Genomic DNA, 20999 nt, shown 5'->3' with positions numbered 1-20999 from the left:
GAGTAGATGGTGAGATGGCATTACTTGTGGTTTTCTTGGTTGTCAGTGAGGTTTGTTGCGTAGTGTTGTACATCAGAGAGAATATAGGGATGCAATTATTTCTAAAATATGAAAATCACAATGATATACAGCTTCTAAAAGAACACACTCTATATTATAATTTCACAATTGTCTATCTTGTGTAAGTTTACATTCTATGTCACAGTAAGACTAATAATTAAATTCTCTATAGATGTTGTGAATACTATCTTAACTTAGAACCCAGAATGTGCACCCTGTTAATATCTCAACAAAGCAGATTTAGCGAATTTTCAGTTTGAACTAAAATGTAATCAAACACCAGGCAGACAGTGTTTCACTGCTGACTCTGGTTGGATGTTTGAAGTCTGGTTCAGCTCTGACCAGCATCATTAAGTCTCCTCCATCAAATTAAGCCAGTTTGGTATTTTTCTGCTGTTTTTGCTGTTTCTGCTGCTTACCAGACCTTTACAGTATTCAGAGATATTTCATTTAACTGACTTAACTGTATTCACTGTATCTACAAGGTGACTGAATTTCACATATCCAAAGGGTACTTTATTTATCTATTTCTTTATTACTGTTTATTACATTCATTTTGCTTGTTTTTGTTTTGTTTATGAATTTAAATTTATTTTGCACTCCGACTTTGTGTCATGGGGCGTGCATGGGGGGGTATAGGATGGATAGAGTTGGGAGATTTACATGATTTACGTGATGGTTGGACAAAAAGCAAATGCTTTTCATTTTCTCAAGAAAAAGATACTGAATATAAACTAATAAAAACATTGTGAACCATGCTGAAGTTTATTATTAAAGTCAGTCCCTAACCCATTACTCACTGCAGATTGTGTGTGACTGAACAGTTGCTGATTTCATAAGCTTATTCTTGTTTTCTAAAGTTCAGTGTGTCTGTCTGTCCACAGCTAATCTCTCAAGCTACAGGACTGATCCACTGCACATTTATGCCTGAATGAGCTCTCGTGGCGACCATAAGTGACCCACAACTGCTTCAGTTTGACATCGTACAGCAGAAGATGTTTCCGGCAATCAGCTATGTTAGAAACCTTGCCTGTCTGTTGCTTAGTCTGCTGCAGGCCACATTTTGGCATTTGTTGCAGTTCAAAAACTGACATCCATAGAACAGTGTGGTCTCATTTTGTGTAGCAGTTTAGCACGATATGTCAGAATGCACTTAGCTGCCAACTTCAACGTAAGTTTTATTTATTTTTTTAATAGCTTTATTGACACAGTTTCACAACAAGACACCTAGTATAAACAGCTTGAGTCTACAATTACAAAAATGCAGGGGCAACCAAATGTTTTTTAATCTTTTATCATATTTTTATCCTAAAAAAAGATTTAAAAAATAAAAAGTTAAAGGAATATCTTGTAATGCCTACGGTGGTTGTAGATTTGTGTAGCAGAGATGGCCTGACGGAGATCTACACTCAACTCAAAGCATGTTTCCAGTTCAACCTGAGTACAGTTAACTCACATTTTAAGGCAGCAGTTACCAAAAGCATTTGGAATGTAGAGGTCAGCAATTACAAAATAAAGTTGCTTTTTGACAGGACATTATTGTATTTGGCTGGAAGAATGAAAAGAAAGACCCTGAATCTGATACTGATATATTAAAATGAATTTAATATTAGGTTTTGTGTATAATCTTTTAATTCAGTAAGACATACAGTTGCTGTGCTCAGTACAATTTAGCTGTAAGAGAGTTGGGTTATATAAAATACAGTAATTATCTATCATTATGTATGTACCCGTGGGTCCTTTCACTATTCGAAGCCCTTTCTTTCCTGTCTTTCCCTGGTCTCATCTATTGTCTCCATCTGATTCTCCTCTCCTCCTCTCTCCTCTCTTCCTCTCCTCCTCCAAACCCAGAGGAGTGGGTGGCTGCCGCTCTTTACGGTCCATTTCCTGGTGAGGAGGCTCTTGAGTGCAGCCAGAGCCATTCTTTCCCCGTACAATGCTGTGTTCTCATTAACTCTTATCAAAGTTCATCTTGCATCCAAATGCTGTCGGCCGCTCAATACTGACTGCACTGAAAAGAGAAAATGAAAAAGACAAAGCAAGTGGCGGAGACGCAGAGAGAAAGAGAGAGAGAGAGATGAGGTGGGGGGGGGGGGGTGCATCATGTAGATAAAGGACAGAGAAATAATGGTTTAATGGTGATTGAGGACAGGCAGAATAATCACTGCAGTCTTCTGACTAGACTGAATATTGGTTTGATACAGAATTAAGCTGTGTTCATATCTGAAACTAAATAAGTATGTTTTTTTTTTTTCTATAAACCAATATTCGTCTTTGTCAATTTGAGTTTTTTAGAGTTGAAAAGGAGTTAGAGATGCATAAATGGCTTGGACAAATGATCAGATAGAATTCATAGTCATAATTCAATCTTACTCACACAATAGAGGCTCTTCGAATACCCAAATGTTATTTGCTTTCAATCCAGCATCAACACAGAAATGCCAATGCCAATACTCGCAAACCTCTGCAGGGACCGTGGCAGAGATTAAAACACTGTCCCAGTTCCAGTAAACAGAGGACACAAGCAGGTGGGGACATAAAACGAGTGCTTAGTGCAATCCTTGCTTGATTTGTTCAGATGATTAGAAATCACCCTGTCATTCTGTCTCTAAGTATCATCTACCTCTCCTCATAAACATGCATGTCTGCTGCTCCTCCTGTATCATCAGATCCTACAGTGCAGCTGGATTTCCTCATTGAGATGTAAAGAGCGATAATTGGAGACTGATTGCAGCCTTCAATGACTGCTTAAACACATAAGAGCCCTATTTACAATAAGAAAAAAAAAAGTCCTGCTGTCTGATGAGAGCTTTCATCTAAATCCCTGTCTTCCCCTGACGTAATATCTGATGGATATTTTCTACCTAGTGTCTGTTGCTACCCTTGAATGCATATTGCGCCCTGTGCTAGCTAATGTACTGCTAGCAGCCAACTTAACTTCACTCCAATTGCTCTATTTTCATGAAGTCCCTGAGTTATTTCAGCTTAGCAGTCATTTCCCCTCTAACATCAGCGTAGTGAAAATTTCAGGACGCAACCCTGTTTTCCAGGACTGAATGATGTGTTGTTGGTGTAGTTTTACAGCCATCATTGGCATTAAGGTTGGTGTTATTCTATATTTGCATTCTTGTCAACAAAACCAAAGCCAACACCGAAACCAACCATGCATCAGTCTGTCTTTCAGTCTCAATAGACTCGAGCTCATTTGCTCCTACTGAAGGTGTTAATCTTTACAAATGGGTCACAACTGCATTGCTTACTTAATGGTTTGTTTATTATTTGCTATACTGTATAATTTCCTACAACAGCTGGTCATTGCAGTTTCTAGAAAATGTTACTCAAACATGAGTAAATATTGAATTGTTGGGGACATTTTCAGCTGCAGATTAACATCCATTTAATGCCCGAGTGTATTTATGCCTGCAGGACAGTGAATGTAGGAATCTTAAATGAACTACATTGAAATGTGTTTGAATTAGCAGTGGAAGTAAAGAGAGAAAATGCTTTGGAGGGAAGGTGGCTGCAGAATAAATGAGGCGTTCAGAAGGAGTGTTTTTGTCTGAGGAGAATCTCTGAGTAATTTTCGGTACTGCGGCGGGTCATTATTAGTGGTGTTGCTTAAAACAAACTTAGCTGGCTCAATAGGTTTCTTCTCAGCTGAAGGCTCTCAGAGCCCCGCGGCACACATCCACTTCACTCAAAGCTCAGCAGCCTGAACACTTTCGAGACCCCTCACCCTCCATCGTGACTCTGCCTCAGCTGCCAGATAAACGCCCAGAGGAGACTGTCTGATACCATAAACACCAGCGAGGAATTTAACCATGATGGATGGTGTTGGATAGTGTCTTCACTTTCCTCAGGACCTCTGTCCCCCAACTCCAATATTTAAGAATTTTCAAATCAATAACTCATGTTCCTGAGTCTGTGTTCATACTGTGCTGAGTACATCTGTTGAGTTATTTAATACAAACTGCCTGGGCTCCCAAAAGGATCGGGTCTGTAAGGAAAAAGATAGTTTAGGGGATTACATGTTCCTTGTATAAGGAAAATATTGCTGCTAATGTGTGTCTGTGTGTGCATAGCTGTGTGTGTGTCTTGGTATTGCTTAATGTGTGTGTTTAGAGACAGCCTTAGGTCTTTGGGATGGCGCTGTTTTGCTGCTCCCACTTTAATTGGCTGCTGGCCCCTCAGCCTCGCCTGAATGGAGAGTCATTTAGGGACCTTTCACTCTCATAGAGGATTGTCGGTTGCCGCTGCAGGAGAAATTGCATTCCTGTTTCCATACAATGGCTGGTCTGAGTCGGGGATGGGGCAAGAGTATCACTGTCATTATCATGACAATGGAAGTTAATTCCACTGCCACCAGCGCCATTCTGAAACCCTCTGCAGCACCAGCTTATCAGGGGGCACCATGAGACCAGCAGGAAGCTGCGCGAGCCCCGTGTCTGAGACGAAGACTCACACACATAAGGTACACACTCAGAGACAGACACACAAGCACACTCTGGACACACTCCTTCTTTGTTTAGAGAGGCTGTCATAGGCATGAACCAACACATCAGCAAAAAAGTTTAAGTGCCAGCCTTACTGTTCAATTTGGATTTATTGCTCAGAACCCATTTTTTTGTTTGGCTGTTTACATTCCGGTGTAAATCGGTCACAGTCCTCAACTGACCCACATGCGCAAAAGAACAATAACAAAGACATTGCACGCAACATGTTGTCATATGGAAGTAAACATGGAGGCCCCTGAAGGCAGCATGTTTTATTTATAAGTTGATGTGCAGCTGGAGATGTGAAGTTGAATTTGTGAGTAGAGTAAAAGTCACATGAATTCTGATATGACTGTTCAAACTGAGATTAGCATCTGATTCAGGACCACATATGAAGGCTGTCCAAATCAGAATTGAATAGATCAGAATTCCATGAGGTTTGTGCTGTTCACGTCACACACATCGCACAATGTCTGAACCACTGACACCATAAATGCCTTTTAGTGTTCAAAAAGAGTCTATGAACAATTATTAATCACTCACAAACAAAATACATTCTACAATCCCAGTGATCCATCAGTAGCTCAGTCATCACAAATAAATGTTCTGCAGCCACATCTTCTTCAAACCAACAGAAATCAACTATGAATTTCAGAAAAGCCCCCAAAAATACAAAATATATCAGGTAGAATTTTGGGTAAATTGTTCACACAGTCATACACAAGACATCTGGGATATGTAGGCTTCTTATAAAGTGGAGTCATAGGTTTGAATTTTGTACTCATTGTAAGTATGTAAATATTCTCTATGTACACGGAGCACAGAGGAACCAAGCTGAAAAACAAGTTAGAGCTGTTGCTCAGTGACAGACTCAGCTAAGCTACTGAGCTAACCTGGTAGCACAAAAGCTAAAAGAGGTTGTCAATCATGTATGGACAAAATGAATGAGAATGAATAAGACACCTGGCTGTCTAGCCATAAGGGGGGTGTGGGAGGTGGAAGGCAGAGAGCAAAGTACAGAACTTCTGCCAGCTGTTTTTATCAGTGTTATATGGTTTATTGATCTGACTGGAAGTTAGACAGAGTTAGACGTGATACACAGATGGTTCATTCAAACACCTGCCAAGTATGTTTTGAAAATGCCTGCCCCTTTACAAACAGTTTCCATGGACTACTTCCCTGATGGTACTGTGTAACAAACCATCTGGCACATCAGGTTAGGTACTCCTCTCTGCTTCTCCAAACTGAGGGCGTGCTGACCACCATTTACTGTAGATAATACACTGACTGTGGATTATTCCTCCATAGAAACCCACTTCAAAAATCCAAACTAATAACCCAAGTTGACTGACGGCAGGCTGTGCCCTCAGCTTTACAGTGAACACCTCACAGTGGTATCAATCTTCTCATCTAATTCTTAGCAAGAAAGTAAATCGGAAATCGTATTTCCCAAAATGTCACACTTACTTTAAGCTGACAGTAGAGAGCCCATTAAAGTCTGGTTTGATAACTAGGAAATCTCATCAGCATGTTTTCCATCAGCATGTTTTCCATATTTTGTCCACTCATAGTGCAAGGCTAAGGCCCAGGGCAGGATCGGGCTGGTGCATGCAATTTGTTGGAGAAATCTGTGGAAGATTTCACTTTATGCACTATGTAGAGGTACTGTGTACTTAGTCTGCAGAGGGAAAATATCAAATGCATTGAGTAAAGTGGAAACTCAGTAGAGCTGAAAGACAATTAGGATGTTGGTTTGCTCCTCTTTCTCCCAGATGTTTAACCCTGTGACCTCATCCCTGTTTTGTTCATTTGCACCATTTCTCTGCAGCTCTGCACGTTGGTCTGACCCCATTATCTACAGTCTTTATCCCGCTCTTTCCTCTGAGTGTATCATCATCTACCATCCATTCACTGAGAGGGCAGCACGGTGTCGTACCTCAGAGCTGCCATTAAACACACACTGACCTGATCCACTTTTAAAACCCACACACACACACACGAATGGGCACACACACACACGCCGCACACACTTCCAAACAAATTCCTGTCTGTGTAAAAGTAACACACCTCTCTTGTTCAGCAGAAGCATCAACTTAAACTCTTGGCAGGAATGTCCTCAGGATTTACTTCACACATTTACTACCTTTACCACACTGTAAAAAATGACAGTTACCACATGCTAACTTAGACTACACATAATCCCTACATGTTTAGCATATTACATTATGCGTAATTTTCTTATTATTTTTACCCTGGAAAAATATATAAGGTTTGAGGGGTCTGTTTAAATTGCTTTTTGTTACACACAGCTCCAAAAGAATAAGAATAAACTTCAAACACAAAAGTAATAATAATGATAATAATAATGATACAAAATAATACCACTACTACTAATAATAATATATAACAACATGTACATTCAGAGTGAGATGTATTATATAATACTAATAACACTACTACCACTACTACTACCACCAACAATAACATATAACAACATGTACACTCAGAGTGAGGAGCTGTATTATATAATAATATAGTCTTCCATTTTTTTGCTATGATCAAATTAATTTAATTGAATACAGTTCAATTCATTCTGAATGTAGTAGTTTAATAAACTAATTACTAAACTAAAATAATTGCTGTAAGGTCATTTGCTGTATGTTAAGATAAACAACTTTATAAGGTAAGCAATTTTCATCTCTAACAGTAATTCTCCTTGTTCATGTTATTCATTATTTAGCTATCTGCATTGTTTTCCTGTTATTAAATGTCCTCTCCTCTCTCCTCTGCGTGCAGACAGATCTAGTTTTGTTTGCCAGCTGCCGAGTCACTGCCGGTGAGCATTGTGGGCAAATCAGCAACAGAAACACATTAAGCACCTTGAGGAATCTGTTTGTTGGTTTGACGTGTGTTATTCTGACAGAGGTCAGGAGAATCTACTCCCTTCAGGGCATCCTCAACATACCTGATACATCCCAGTAATTTTACTCATAAACATGTTTGTGAAATACTAAAGCAGGAGCGTGATGGAAATGGCATGAATTTTCAGGACATTTCCATTCCATCCATTCCATTTCCGCAAGATAGTCTAAACCTTGATTGTGACATTACTACAACAGAGGCTTTCTCTAACCAAGGTGCTGAACCAACCTTACAGCAAATAGAATTTTCCTTTTCAGGTTTTTTATGATTATCTGGAGCAAGATTTTGACACATGAGACACGTTATTTGGGGAAAAAAAGCTATTTAATTCATCTTTGTAACCTCAGCCACAGTTTGCTTTTCTTTGTCAAGATCACATTGCCTCACATGATGTTCTCTGATTATTTGCAGAGCTGCAGTCAGGATATTGTTTTAAATACGTTATGCGTTGTTTCTTGAATCAAACATTCAAATCCCACTCTGTTGTCAACTTCTCTCTAATCAGAGAGAGAAACCAGCTCTCTGATAAAAGTATACTGTATTTTTCTCACTGAGTGGCTATATGCTTTCTCTCTGGTAGTGATATTATGCCAACAACTGATTTGACAGGTGGCACAAGTGAGAAAACGACTCATCCCTTTAAGAAATTCACATGCTCTCCCAGCCATCTCATATCATAGCTACTCATATCCATTCTCTGTCTTTAAAAATACATTCCCTTCCTCTTTTTTTCTGGATTTCTCTTTTGCATCATTATTTTCGGGTCAAGTGAATAGTTTCTGGGGTCAGAGCATTATGGGACTGAAGCTCATTTTGCTTGTGCAGTTTCTAAAAGTTACTCTGGGTAAGAGTCTCAAACAACAACTGTGCTAGTGGCCCTGTGTGGCTGTGCAAGGCACAGCAGTGCTTTGAGCTAAATGCTAACATGTTGATTTGAAGCAGGTAATATTTACAAGGTTCGCAATCGCAGTTAAGTCTGTCAGCATAATTAACATCCACACTGTTGTTTTGACTTATGCAGAATGTACTCTAAATTAAATCTCAGCTTTAATTATTTAACTCTTTGCTCCAGTGTTGCTTCAGTGCTGCTGTTATTTGTTCTGTCCCCACTGTTTGACAAATTATGTGGTTTCAAGACAGCCAACTAACATAACTCCAAGAAGCCTTTTCTTCTCCATCTCTTCACTCTTCAAAGCAGCATTAAGAGAACTGGAACAGCCTTTAATGATGGCGGACCAAATCGACTTTGAGGTCACACACTGCAAGAATTTCAGGCCATCTTTCTTGATAAAAGCATGCTTGTGCTTAAAACAAGCAAATCTGTCTGCCAGTGCAGTAAGCTAGTTTTCACTTGAAAAGATTTCTTAAATTAAATCAGGATGTCCAACTAACAGATGACTAAAATCAAGAGGAAATTACCTGAAATAAGATTAGTTGACACAGGGAATTCTTTTACAGAGCCCTCTCTCACCAGATCTAACACCTACAATCTTCAGGTTGGTAAACATGTGTCCCAACTATTGAGCAACCATGCCAACTGGTAATTGGTGCTGTGGTTCTAACCATCTCAATATCAGTGAGCCACTTTGGTCCAAAGTGAAATATCTCATGAATTTCCATGAATGTTGTCCAGTTATTCATGTTCACCAGGTGATGAATCCCTTTAGTGATCCCCTGGCTTTTCTTCCAGCATCACCATGATGTTGTAGACCTTTTTGGTTCTGTGTGAAATGTTTCATAAATTTTAAGACAGATTGCCATGAAATTTGGTACAGAGGATGAATCCAAATGTGAACATTCGACCTTTCCTTTAGTGCATCATGCAGGTCAAAGTTTCCACTTCTCCACTGGATTATCTCAACATTTACTAAATGGAATGGGACCATTCTGGTGCACACATTCATGGCTCCCAGAGTGACAAATTCCAATGACTTTAGAGATCCTCTGACGTTTTATCTAACAACATTTTGGATAACCAAATATCTGCAAAAACAAAGCGTTCCCATCAGCATTCATTGTACTTTGTGTGTAGTCCTCATTAACAAGTGTTAGTACGTTAAGCATGCTGACATCAGCATTTAGCTCAAAGTACCGCTGTGCCGACAGCTTCATAGGTCCACTAGCATGGCTGTAGACTCTTGGTGTGTGAAAACAATGACATTTTTAAGCAATAATTATATACTTACATCAAAGTTAGTTCTTTTTCATGAAGTGTCTATCAGATAAGATTACATCCATAGTCATTTCTGTGGGTGTACGATATGTGCTATTCTGGTTTGCATTAATTTCGTCATCACGGATGTTGGGTCTAAATTATTCTGAGACTACAGGTTTGTCTTGTATTGAACAGAACATAAACCACCTGAAGCACTGTTTTCATCAATTGGATGTGACAGAAAACAAATTATTTCAAGCAAACAAAGTCTAAACATGAAATGAAATTCTGAAAATGTGCCGCCATATAAGCCAAAAAACTGAAACTTGAAATAAGATGTTTTTGTCTTCAAACGTCAAAGCTTAGAATAAGTGACATGGAAAACTGATAATCTACAGATATATCCCTTGTATCTGGGTAAACATCACCCCAAATAAGATAAGACACAACAAGTGGCATTTGCTTAAATGAAGTCAGACAACCCTGCACTAGATCCAATCTATACTCAAAACTAGTCAAATTAGATTTGAAATCTAAATATAACATTATCAGTGGTCATTGTCCCAACCCAGTTTCACTGTTTGAGAAATCCAGGTCACCTGCCATCCTCCCACTGGGCAATGTGCTCTGCAGCTAGGAAACACACACAAACACACACGCACTTTATAGAAACAATGCGAACATGTAAGAAATTGAACATGTTAAGTACAAAAGCACAATATAAAAATGTGTGGGGAAAAAATGGTTTGCATCATAAATTCCCATTAATTCTTCAGTTCCACTGAAAATGTGACTGTAAAAAAACTGTTAATAGTGTATAACGTGACATGAGAGACTAAAGCTGTATACTCGTTTTCATGCATATGGAAACACTGTGTGATATCCACTTATCACTGTATTAGCAATTAACAAAACACAGCAATGAAGGCTGGAAATTGCTCTGACGGGGTGGAGGGATCTCTACGCTTAGAATCAGCCACATTTATGCATTTTCAGTCTTTGACACTACAGTGAAATTTTACTTTTATTTCAAGATTAAAAATGGGAAAATTATTGATTGGAGAAAATTCATGTATGTTTAGCTTATTTACCACTGACATAACCCATCTAGTCCTATTTTACACCAACTCAAATCACAAAAAGGGATTATGGAATCAGATTTGTTTCAAAAGTTTCAAGCAAAACTTGACTCCTGGGGATCTATAAAGTTTTTTGAACTTTTTCTAATCACCAAGCGGGAGAAAGAATCTTTCATTCGCCATGCAAGGCATGCATGAAGAGGTAGCATAGGGGGGCATACAAGCAACTGCTTCAAGATGAAAGTGATCCCCAGGAGTCAATTCAAGCAAACAGGGGAACAACCTCCGGGTCACAGCTGTGTCGCTCAAAAACTCAACAGCCAATAGGAACGCGCCCTTGAAAGAGCCCGCCCACGCGATAGGTTTGTGTCAAAACTCAAACAAAGAATCTGGCAGCGCAAACGAAAAAGCCAGAAGCGTAACCAAAAGAGAGAGAGGGCGAGAGCAAAACTACATCCTTGAACAAAATAAAAGACAGAGTTATTTGTTTTCAAGAGACATTTTTTACTTTGAAGGTTATAATTTTTTGCTTGAGTTCATTTTTTTACTCTCTCAAATCCATTTATTTTGATTGACTTTTAATAAGTTTTGCTTGAAACTTTTGAAACAAATCTGATTCCATAGACATTCTTTTGGAAGCAGGTTGTAAAAAATTTCGTCCAAGCAGCGTTGACCACATTCAGAGCGGATCGCTCTCTCAGCTATCAGTGATCAATACCAGCTTACACACCAACCACTTGCAAAGACACACTCAAGCGGGCAAAACTAAACGTCTGCCACCATCTCAACCCGTACGATCAATGTAAGTGGTGTGTGTGTCTAAACACCTTTGTGGAGCTGACGTATATTGATTGCTCAAATGCTCCAGATGGCGAGGACTGAGTGCCATTGATTTAGACTGAGTGCCATGTTTAAATGTGTGGGCAGGATCACACAGAGATTTCAATGGTGTGTTCACATCATTAATGGACACACTGGATTAACATTTTACACTTCACCCTGTGGTGATTATCAGTGACAGAGGCTATGAAATGGATAATACTAATTGTGTGGACACAGCGGAGCACAGCAGGTAGTGGGACTAGATATAATAATTCTAAAGAGCAGCCAATTTTGAATTTGAAATAGAGACGAAACAGGCACTCTTCTACCCAAATAAATGCAAAATGTTGTGAAACTCCATTAAGTGATACTTTTCATATTAAACACTGAATTAAATCACTCTGTGTAATGTGAAAGGTTTGCTTGTAGTGTTGAACTGACCAACCGAGTCTGCAGCTTGCAGATTTTAGCATCTGCTTGTTCACTGCTCTAGTTTTCTGGCTTTCATATTTACATTGTGGCTGAGTCTTATTGCTTGAACAACCATTTCTGGAAAACACGCACACATATTTTTCTCAGGAGATGGTGGACTGGGCATCCCACTTGGCTTAGGGCTTATGACGGCAACCACACACCACAATGTCCCTGGTGCTCTCCCCTTTATTATTATGAAATTATTCATAAATAAAGAAGTCGGTGGACCAAACCAGACCTAAACATTGAGGGAATATTAGACTAGTCAGATGGTCATGCTGGATGTGAAATTAGACAATTGTTTGCTAAAAGGTCTAATAATTTGAGAAATGGGTAATATATCAAGTTTGTGTTTCTGGAGGTCAAATTAATTACTGTAAACATTACTGCAACACAAGGATAGATGTGAAGCTGGTCTTGGACAAGTCAGCCACTTTACAGGACCCCTCTGAACCAATGCCAGGCACCCTTTCCCTGTACCATCTGGGAGACCTACAATGGTCTGTCACCACCATAACCACCAAAAACATCAAACATGTCAACAATGGCATGTTTCAACTATTCTGAATTCCTATTATTGTCTATATTCCTCACACACACACCTTTGTAGGACGACACAGTGGTTCACACCACCAGATCACATTGGGTGGTCGTTTGTACAAAGGAGAACTCTACCTTCGCCCCTCAACCCTTTGAAACACAGAGGGAGCCTTACCAAAAAGGCAAATGTATCTGTTCCGTGTTTTACAGCGCTGGTCGTTCCAGTCAAAGGCGCTCGATGCCTGCAGCTCTACGCAGTTTCCAAAGCTAGACGGAGAAGAGAAAGGAAGTGAGTGACTGTGTGCTGAGGCTTTTCTCAGCTTCTTGATTAGAAAGGTCCAGTGTAAAGATGATGGAAACAAAACTTCTACATCTTCAGATCAGTTTCAGATCAGTGTATGTGTGTGTGTGTGTGTGTGTGTGTGTGTGTGTGTCAGTCTTAGACATTGAATACATCTCACATATTGAGATAGATAGATAGATAGATAGATAGATAGATAGATAGATAGATAGATAGATAGATAGATAGATAGATAGATAGAGAGGCACAGAAAGAGAGAGACATCTAGTGGTCAGGGTGAAGGTTGCAGGTCAGCCAATATTACCATCTTTTTTACTGGATAGTCCAAATATAAAAATGTAATTTATTTGGTGGATAATATCATTTTTAGGGCTGTTTAAAAGTTGGATTTTATTTAAGAGACGAAAAGATGAAAGACCAATCTACAGTAATCTCTTGCAATAATCTTTAAGTCATACATACCAGATCTATCGGCAGACACAAATAAAAAAAAAGCCTGAAGCACCCACCAAAAAAGTAATTTTCCTATCTTTCAGATGATCTATTTTCTGTTGATATGTTCAGCTCGACTGCACCCAGCCATCTGTGTTTACCATGTACTAATGTCTGTTAGTAAATGTGTCTCTTACCCTTGGTTGTCAGGTTGCCCAAAGGCAAAGCTACTGAATCTGGGGATCTCTCCCGTGTCCCAGCGAAATGAGTCTTTCAGGGGCTTATATGTCAAACCTGTGGAGCAAAAACATTGCTGTTTAATCCGTGCAGCATCTCCACCTGGTAGTACATCTGCTCACAACGACAGGAGAGTCTGCCTCCTAATCTAGTAGTCCTGTCCGGTGTTAGAAAACATTGTGACATATTAACATTTATTTGGATGACCAAGATAAAAGACTGTACCAATCCAGAAGTTTCTTGTCTCAAAGTCAGTGTTGGTGACCTCGTTGTTCGTCTCCAGCTGACTGAGATAAAATGCCAGGATGTCCTGAACCTTCTGATTGTGGATGTGAGCTAAAATGCCCCCACCTCGCTCCTGGTGGTTTAAACAGAAGAGAGGGCACACCGAAAGCAAAATGAAAGTCCATATGTGTAGATTTCTACGATGTACTATTCCTACAGGGCTTGTCTCACTCTCTCAGTGGGCAACACACACCTGTCTCTCACCTGACAGTGACTCTTGGCTCCATAGTAGGTGTTAGCCTCTGAAGACACCATAAAGCAATCACCATCTATCATCACATCACAGCTGTGGAAAGGAAACTGCACTTTCTCTGTTGAGACACAAGCCACCAAAACACGGTGAAACTGCACCGCTTCTACTTAATCATACACTCTCTGCAAATGAGTCAATATGCTGGTGCTTTCCCCATCTTTTCACCGTGTTTTCATCATGTCACCAGACGGCATTCCTTAAGATAAATACTGAATGTAGCAGCAACCAGATGATTTTCCTCAATATGTGTGTGGCTGTGCCTGCCTTTGAATTTTGAGCCAATCGGTGTCTCAGAGTACAAATTGCTGAGGTGTATGAAAACACAAAGAAGCATATACTAAAGCACACTGCACTTACCTGCACACTCAGCACCACCATAGCCAACATCACACAAGCAAGAGCATTCTTCTTCTTTGAACCGACCATGTACACACTGCACACTGCACCGTACTGAAAAACAGAAACTTAGTACGGTGAAAAGCTGCCTGGAAGATATGTGGAACACAGAGAACAGACCGATTTAAAGAGGCCTGTTACCGATATGTATGTGTATGTGTTGGATGGTGATACCCTGACACAGGCGTCCGGTGAAGCCGGGGTCACACTTGCACTTGCAGGATGAGACGTTCAGATGTCCGTGCTGACCGCAGCTCATACGACAAGGATTCTTTGGAATCTCTGATGATAAATGTGCAACACAAACATGGTTGTTGAAAAAACTGTGGACACTCGAATTACTATGGCAAACCTGCTTAGAAAATGTGGAAACATTAAACATATTATGTGCACATCTGCCATCTTAATGAAACTGGACTTAATTTGCTGTGCTAAAATTTCATACATTGATGGTAGACATGCAGAAGCGACCTTGAGGAGAATAGTGGACGTAACTACAGCAGTGGCAGTTGTAGAAAATTGAAAATTAAATTTTCATCCTTCAAAAATACTATCATGATAATGAGTGCATGTCTGTTTTTATGTTTAATTCTTATATAATGCCCGAAACCCATCATTTTTACAGCAAGGACCTCGCTAAGTGCTCTCTCACAAAGATATTGAGAATATTCAATCAACAGAAAAATGTTTTGCTCCTGTAGCAACCTATGTGTGTGTGTGTATGTATGAGTGTATGAATGTATATATTGTCTTACCACATAATCCGCCTACATGATCCCACAGTCTAAAGCAGCCAGACATGGAAGAGGTGCAGAGAGAGCAGTACAGCCCCGTCTTATAGGGCACCACCAGCCGACCATTCACCTCCCAGTTACCCCTGCAGCAACAAAATACATGCTGCAGAACACATATACTAAGAGACACACAATCAAGAAGTACTAAAGCCATGATCGCTTTCAACAGCGTAATGATTTGTGAGTTGGATTTTAGATCAAATTGTTTCTATTTTGTTTAAAACAGTATTCATATAAAAAGTATTAATTTATTTACCTGTTTTTAAACAATGCTGTTCTAAGATTAACTTCATATTTTAATTTTTTTGGGGGAAAAATGTATGCAGTTGTTACCCAGGGTAATATGCGCAGACAAATATCTCCCAGAGGTCTCCGTCTCTGGGACACAGCTGGCTAGCACAGCCCACGTGACTGGAAGTGGCCCACACCAACTGTACAGCAACAGAAGGTTTAGACACACAACACCAGCACATTTAGAGAAAAAACACAAACACAAATATGTAGGAGATGTCAGATGTAAAAGTGCGACTTGTTAATACCTGTGTGTAGTGTTCACAGGTGGCGTTCTCTCTACATTGCCCACTCAAATAGAGAAAATCGTTTCCCTCCTCAAACCAAGAGTCAATGATGTCCGAGAACGAGGTGACGCCGTGAGCAGAGAGATGCGTGTTCCAGCCGATGTGACTGACAGATGAGGAGTGTTGAGCGGGCAGGTCTGCATGACAGGATGCTGCCCTCTCCTTTGCAAGTATGGCCAACTTCTCATTCCAGTCCTATAAAGGCAGTAATAACATCAAACCACGTCTTTACACATATTCCATTTTGAACAACAAGTAAAACTTGTTAAAGGATCATTTTATTTTACTACAAATAGTTACTTATTTTAGCCTTCTTACATGCACACCGGCTAACGTGAAAACTTCTTCCCTACTCTGATTAAACTGTTTAAAAGCAGATCTGTCAATTCTTTCCCTGCTTTTTTAGTTTCGGGGTCCAGTTTTTGGTCAGTTTATCTGAGATTATATTTGTAATGTACAGTTCTGTAATTATTATCATTTGAAGCTGAACCTGTGACAAGGTCGTCTGTCAGCTGCCTCGCGGCCGTCAGTAACCCACAACACTTTTCCTCCCCTAACACATTAATTCGCCTTCCAACTGATGCATGTGAAAGCATTCTGAAGCTAACGCTACATGAATAATAAATAGAGGATTATTCATTTAAATGAATAATCAATTAGCAATTACACTAATTACCAACAGGAAATTTTCATCACCAACTCATTTAATTCTGAAAATATGTTACTGGGGTCTGTTGGACCTTAAACCTGAAATAAAGGTCATATTGTACTTTGCACATACTGATTAAGACTGGATGAAAGAAAAACTCTTTGGCATGAAGGTCATTCCTAATAGTACATAAGTGACTTTCTTTACCCACTTAATCCTTCTCAGGGATCGGAGCCAGTCATGCAGCGGACAAGAGGCAGGGAGACACCTTGGGCAAGCTGCCAGTCCATGGCAGGGCCAGCAAACACAGACTGATGCTCATTGTGTGCTACGCCGGTATAAACACTTCACCAAGTGGTACATTTTCCAAGATTTGCAGTTGTTCATTCAAACAAACCAGTGGTTTCAACGCAAACTTTCCACAATCACTCTACCGTTTTCTCTGCAGTATGAAAGTCACCTCAGCTATTCTCAGTGCTAGAAAAGGCAACAACCTGTGGAACGTTTGTGTGAAAAAATATAAATGAATGGATGAAATGAGGGAAGTTAAATTAAGTTTTTGAATTATCACAGCTTTCATTTGGGAGGACTGGTCAGTTTTGATCTCTCTTGGGTTGTGCTTTCTAATAAGACACCCGTCATCAGGGTTCAATTCAGTGCTTTAGATTAGTTATGAGAAGTGTGAGGCAGTAACAAACTCCTAATAAACTGTGACATTAATGAGCTTACTTTTTAATTGCCTACTGGTAGAAGAGATTACAGTTGGAAAATTCAATAACAACAGCTTCTGATCTCAGTAATGCTCTTTGACTTCTACATTTTGTGTGGTAAACTTATTCACTGTCTTAATGGGAGTTGTTTGGAGGGTCCCTGCATCTGCTGCAGAACGTGTTTGCAGATATCTTCAGACTGTCTTCTGCAGTTTCCTGTATTCTAAGAAAATTCAGGATATCCAGTTCATATCTCCTGTCATATTCCAGTTTATGTGGCCTATTAAAGATGGAACATCCAAATAATCTAATCTAATGTCTGTCTGAAGAACTTTTTCTGTGTGGTTAGACAGAGTTTGGAAGATAGACATCAGCGGTAGGACACTGATGTGTGGTGGGAAAAAAAAGGGCTGAGCCCCCCTGAGCTCACTGTTCACTCTCTGATGTCAGCCAGCCGAAGTCATCGGCTCTCACTTTGATGCCACCAGAGGGGTAAAAGGTCGCCAAGCAATATTTCATCTAAGACATTTCATTTTAAAGCATGTCATGTTGTATCAGCTATGGGATTTGAATGTCTCACCAAGATAGATGTGTGTTTGTACTCTGTGTTACCGTCTTTGTGGCACCATCAGCGGCTGCTACATTTTGTACGATGAATAAGCTCAATGAATAAAGCTCCATATTTTGCTACAAAGCTCTATATATCTGTTGTTGTTGTTTTTTTTTACCCTAAATGCATTAAATTAAGTGTTGGAGCTTGGGAAGATTGGAAAGAGAGATTAATAAAATAGAATCTGGCAAACAGAGGTCATGATTTACATATCGAAAGTAACTTCTGAACTTTAATGTATGTCTCTGGGAGCAATGTTGTGACCTCATACTTTTTGCCCCGAAGAGCTCAAAGAAAACCTGCAAACAGGGCGTTGGGTAAGAAAGGGAGGAGCATCATTCATTCCTAAAATATTGGTATTTTCTCTCATCCTGAAAGCAAAGCCTGAAAGACTATATTATAATCACTTCAACACAATCTCACCACAATGCGCTCTGGTTTGTTCCTGTGAGAGAAAAAAAACCCTTATTCAGATATTCACAAACACAGCCGAAGCCTTGAGCCTTTTAACGTTTATCAGTAAAGCTCTTTAATATGCCTCTTCAGCTCAGCAAAGCTTCCTCTGAGGGTTTTTCACAGGGAAATTACCTGTAATACCAGAGTTGTGAATGCAGAATGATTATCCACATCCTCTTTTTCTCATTACTGCCTTATCAGTTGAGAACAGTTCTCGGAGGCTGAAGAGCAGTCGAAGAAAGAGGCTCAGTCTGTTCGGGTGGCTTTGAGGATGTAATCTATAACAAAGTGACAGTTTGCCCTGGCACAAATCTCACATTAGGCCCACAGGATATCTTGTGCATTGTGAGTTTCATAATCCATCGTTACCTCTCGGTCGTAATCACATGCAGGCAAGACAGTCGTGCAGATAAGCACTGTACAGCAAAGCAATAGATGGAATAAGATAGGGGGGGGGTTTATCATGAGCGTTTTGCAGAAAGTGGGATTAGAAAAGTCAAAAATGATCGAGGATTTCTGCACAGTCAGCAACGCCTCAACATGAACATCAGTTTATACACAGTTCATACAACATTTCAAGCACATGTGTCGATTGGGAGTGTTAAGATACTAATGAAATGTATAAAATGTATGTAATTTGTAAATGGTTTCTTTCTTCTGGTAAAAGAAAAAGGGGAAAAAAGGACGAAACTCACAAGACTACACACAGTTAATTGATTGTGGCTTCGCTCTAACTGTCCACACTATCACTAAGCTTGCAGCAGAGCAGAACAAATGGTGCACAGACACCACTACTTCACACTGCTGAGACTATCAGCACTACAGAGGAAGGCAGCTCAACTACAAACCTTTTTTTTTTTTTTTATCCATGGCTTTGTTTAGCGATTTCACTTCTCTTCTTAAAAATGAATATTTTTTAACTGTAAGTGTACAGAGTCGCTCCTGGTCATAGATGTGGTAGACCTGTAGGCATTTTGTTGTTTCAGCTAAGTGCTTTGTTTGCGATATTGTGCTTCGCCTCTGACTGCGCCGCTACTGTCCCTGGTGGGATTTGATTGAAAAACAATAAAAACAGACCTCTGTGCCAAGTTCCTGTTCTCGTCAGAACTGTTGGCTCACATCCACATCAACACATGATTACGCAGCACATGCCTGATCCTGATTGACACCATCATCGCCATCGTTCCTGTTTTTCTCTGGGTTTTGTACTGCCAATGACGAGCTTGTTTGAACTCAAGACACATATTGGTTAAATTTGCAACATGTGGCCTAATATCTTCCACTAGTTGAAGGAGAGAGAGTTTACAGCTCAGAGCGGTGTAGCAATTCCACTTTTTAGCGAGAGTGCACGCTGCTTTAAACTCACATTTAGGCAACAGCATTCATTCCATCCAAACAAACAGAGAAAGAAATAGACAATAGATGCCACAAACCATTTTTTGCATGTTAGCTGCCATGGGCTTGACCCGGCTGCGCAGTCTATTGTGCTGAGCAACAATCTGCGAGTGCTCCTTCACCCCGAGCCCTGCAAGAAAACAAAAATGCTCATTTAGCATACCTCTACTGTTGTTACTATGGCAACCATATGCAAATGTGTTGGCGGGATGTTTGAGTGTTTTATGTGAGACAGACTGTGTGTGTGTGTGTGTGTGTGTGTGTTTAAGATTGCATGGGATGATACAGTCTGTCACAATTTCACTCACAATTCAACTCAAGGGTCAGTTAGATTAAACACACACGCCTCTAAAATAAAAATTGTATGCACTTTTATGCACATTTTATGCATTCCCTAAAAACAGATTTAAAATTCCTGAACAAACTTATACTTAAATTTAGTGTTCGTATCACTAAATTCCCCCATAATAATTCTATGGTGAGTAAAAAGTTAGCAGGAAATGATTTACCACATATTTACACCCCCCTTTAGCATTTATAAGAACTACAGAAACAAGCTGGTACAAATAGATAATAAAAGACAATTGAACTGTTGTAACTGTGTAAAACATGTCTCCATGACAATACTGCACATAAATGAACACTTGCTTAAATGCTTATAACTAAACCAATTATTATAGGTTTATATACTTCTTACAGTCACAAGGGCTGAGGTGAAGCATTAACAACAGCCATACTTTGCAATTTTGGAACATAACATTTTCATCATCATGAGGTATCAAATTCACTTATTCTGTTTCTGGAAGTTACTGATTACATTAGAGCACATTTCACCAACACGTCAAAAGAGTCGGGATTCAGCTCCCCAGTGATGGGTTAATCATTTTGCCATGTGTTTGGCAAAGTACCATCAACATTTCGTTAAGCTGATGCCAAACTTCTGTAGCACAGCAGTCAGTGATAGAGAAGTTGGGCTGCTGGTGCTTTGCCAGATGGATTTGGACAGCAGAGAAAGCTGCTTCAGCCTATAGCCTGAAGGATTCCCACCTGATTACTGACAGAAAAAAACTTCACTTGTGAAATTCCATTCTCTTCCTACACTTACTTCCCATAACTTCATTTACACCAAGAAAAAGGACTATTCAGAGGTCTGAGTGTGCGCAAGTTGATGCAGCCATCCCGCACTACGAGCGCTCCTCTACACTACTGGCTCATGCACAGCTTGAGGTGGGTTTACCGGTGCTGGTGGACTTCTGGGTTTGTGTGTCTGTGATAATCCGGTTCGCATGGATCAACGGAGGCAGCAGAGACAAAACGAGCAACAGATCCAAACACCGGGAAGCCGATGCTCCAGACAT

The 20999-nt window shown here is 39.9% G+C and overlaps 1 protein-coding gene across 1 annotated transcript; it reads right to left on the bottom strand.

Annotated features, from left to right (window-relative positions):
* Positions 1–10225: 10225 nt before the first annotated feature.
* Positions 10226–20999, bottom strand: LOC139199553 (C-type lectin domain family 18 member A-like). Its single transcript, XM_070828597.1, has 12 exons — positions 20879–20999; positions 19680–19771; positions 15783–16016; positions 15577–15674; positions 15205–15326; positions 14624–14731; positions 14411–14503; positions 14005–14111; positions 13741–13870; positions 13476–13572; positions 12721–12812; positions 10226–10263 (listed from the first exon to the last, which is right to left on the bottom strand). The coding sequence occupies exons 1-12, from the start codon at positions 20997–20999 to the stop codon at positions 10226–10228; spliced, it is 1332 nt and encodes a 443-aa protein (XP_070684698.1).

This window comes from Pempheris klunzingeri, chromosome 1, assembly GCF_042242105.1.
Source record: "Pempheris klunzingeri isolate RE-2024b chromosome 1, fPemKlu1.hap1, whole genome shotgun sequence".
In the NCBI taxonomy this organism is placed as follows: domain Eukaryota; kingdom Metazoa; phylum Chordata; class Actinopteri; order Acropomatiformes; family Pempheridae; genus Pempheris; species Pempheris klunzingeri.
Note: the sequence above shows the minus strand (reverse complement) of the source record. Positions and strands in the feature narration are given on the sequence as shown.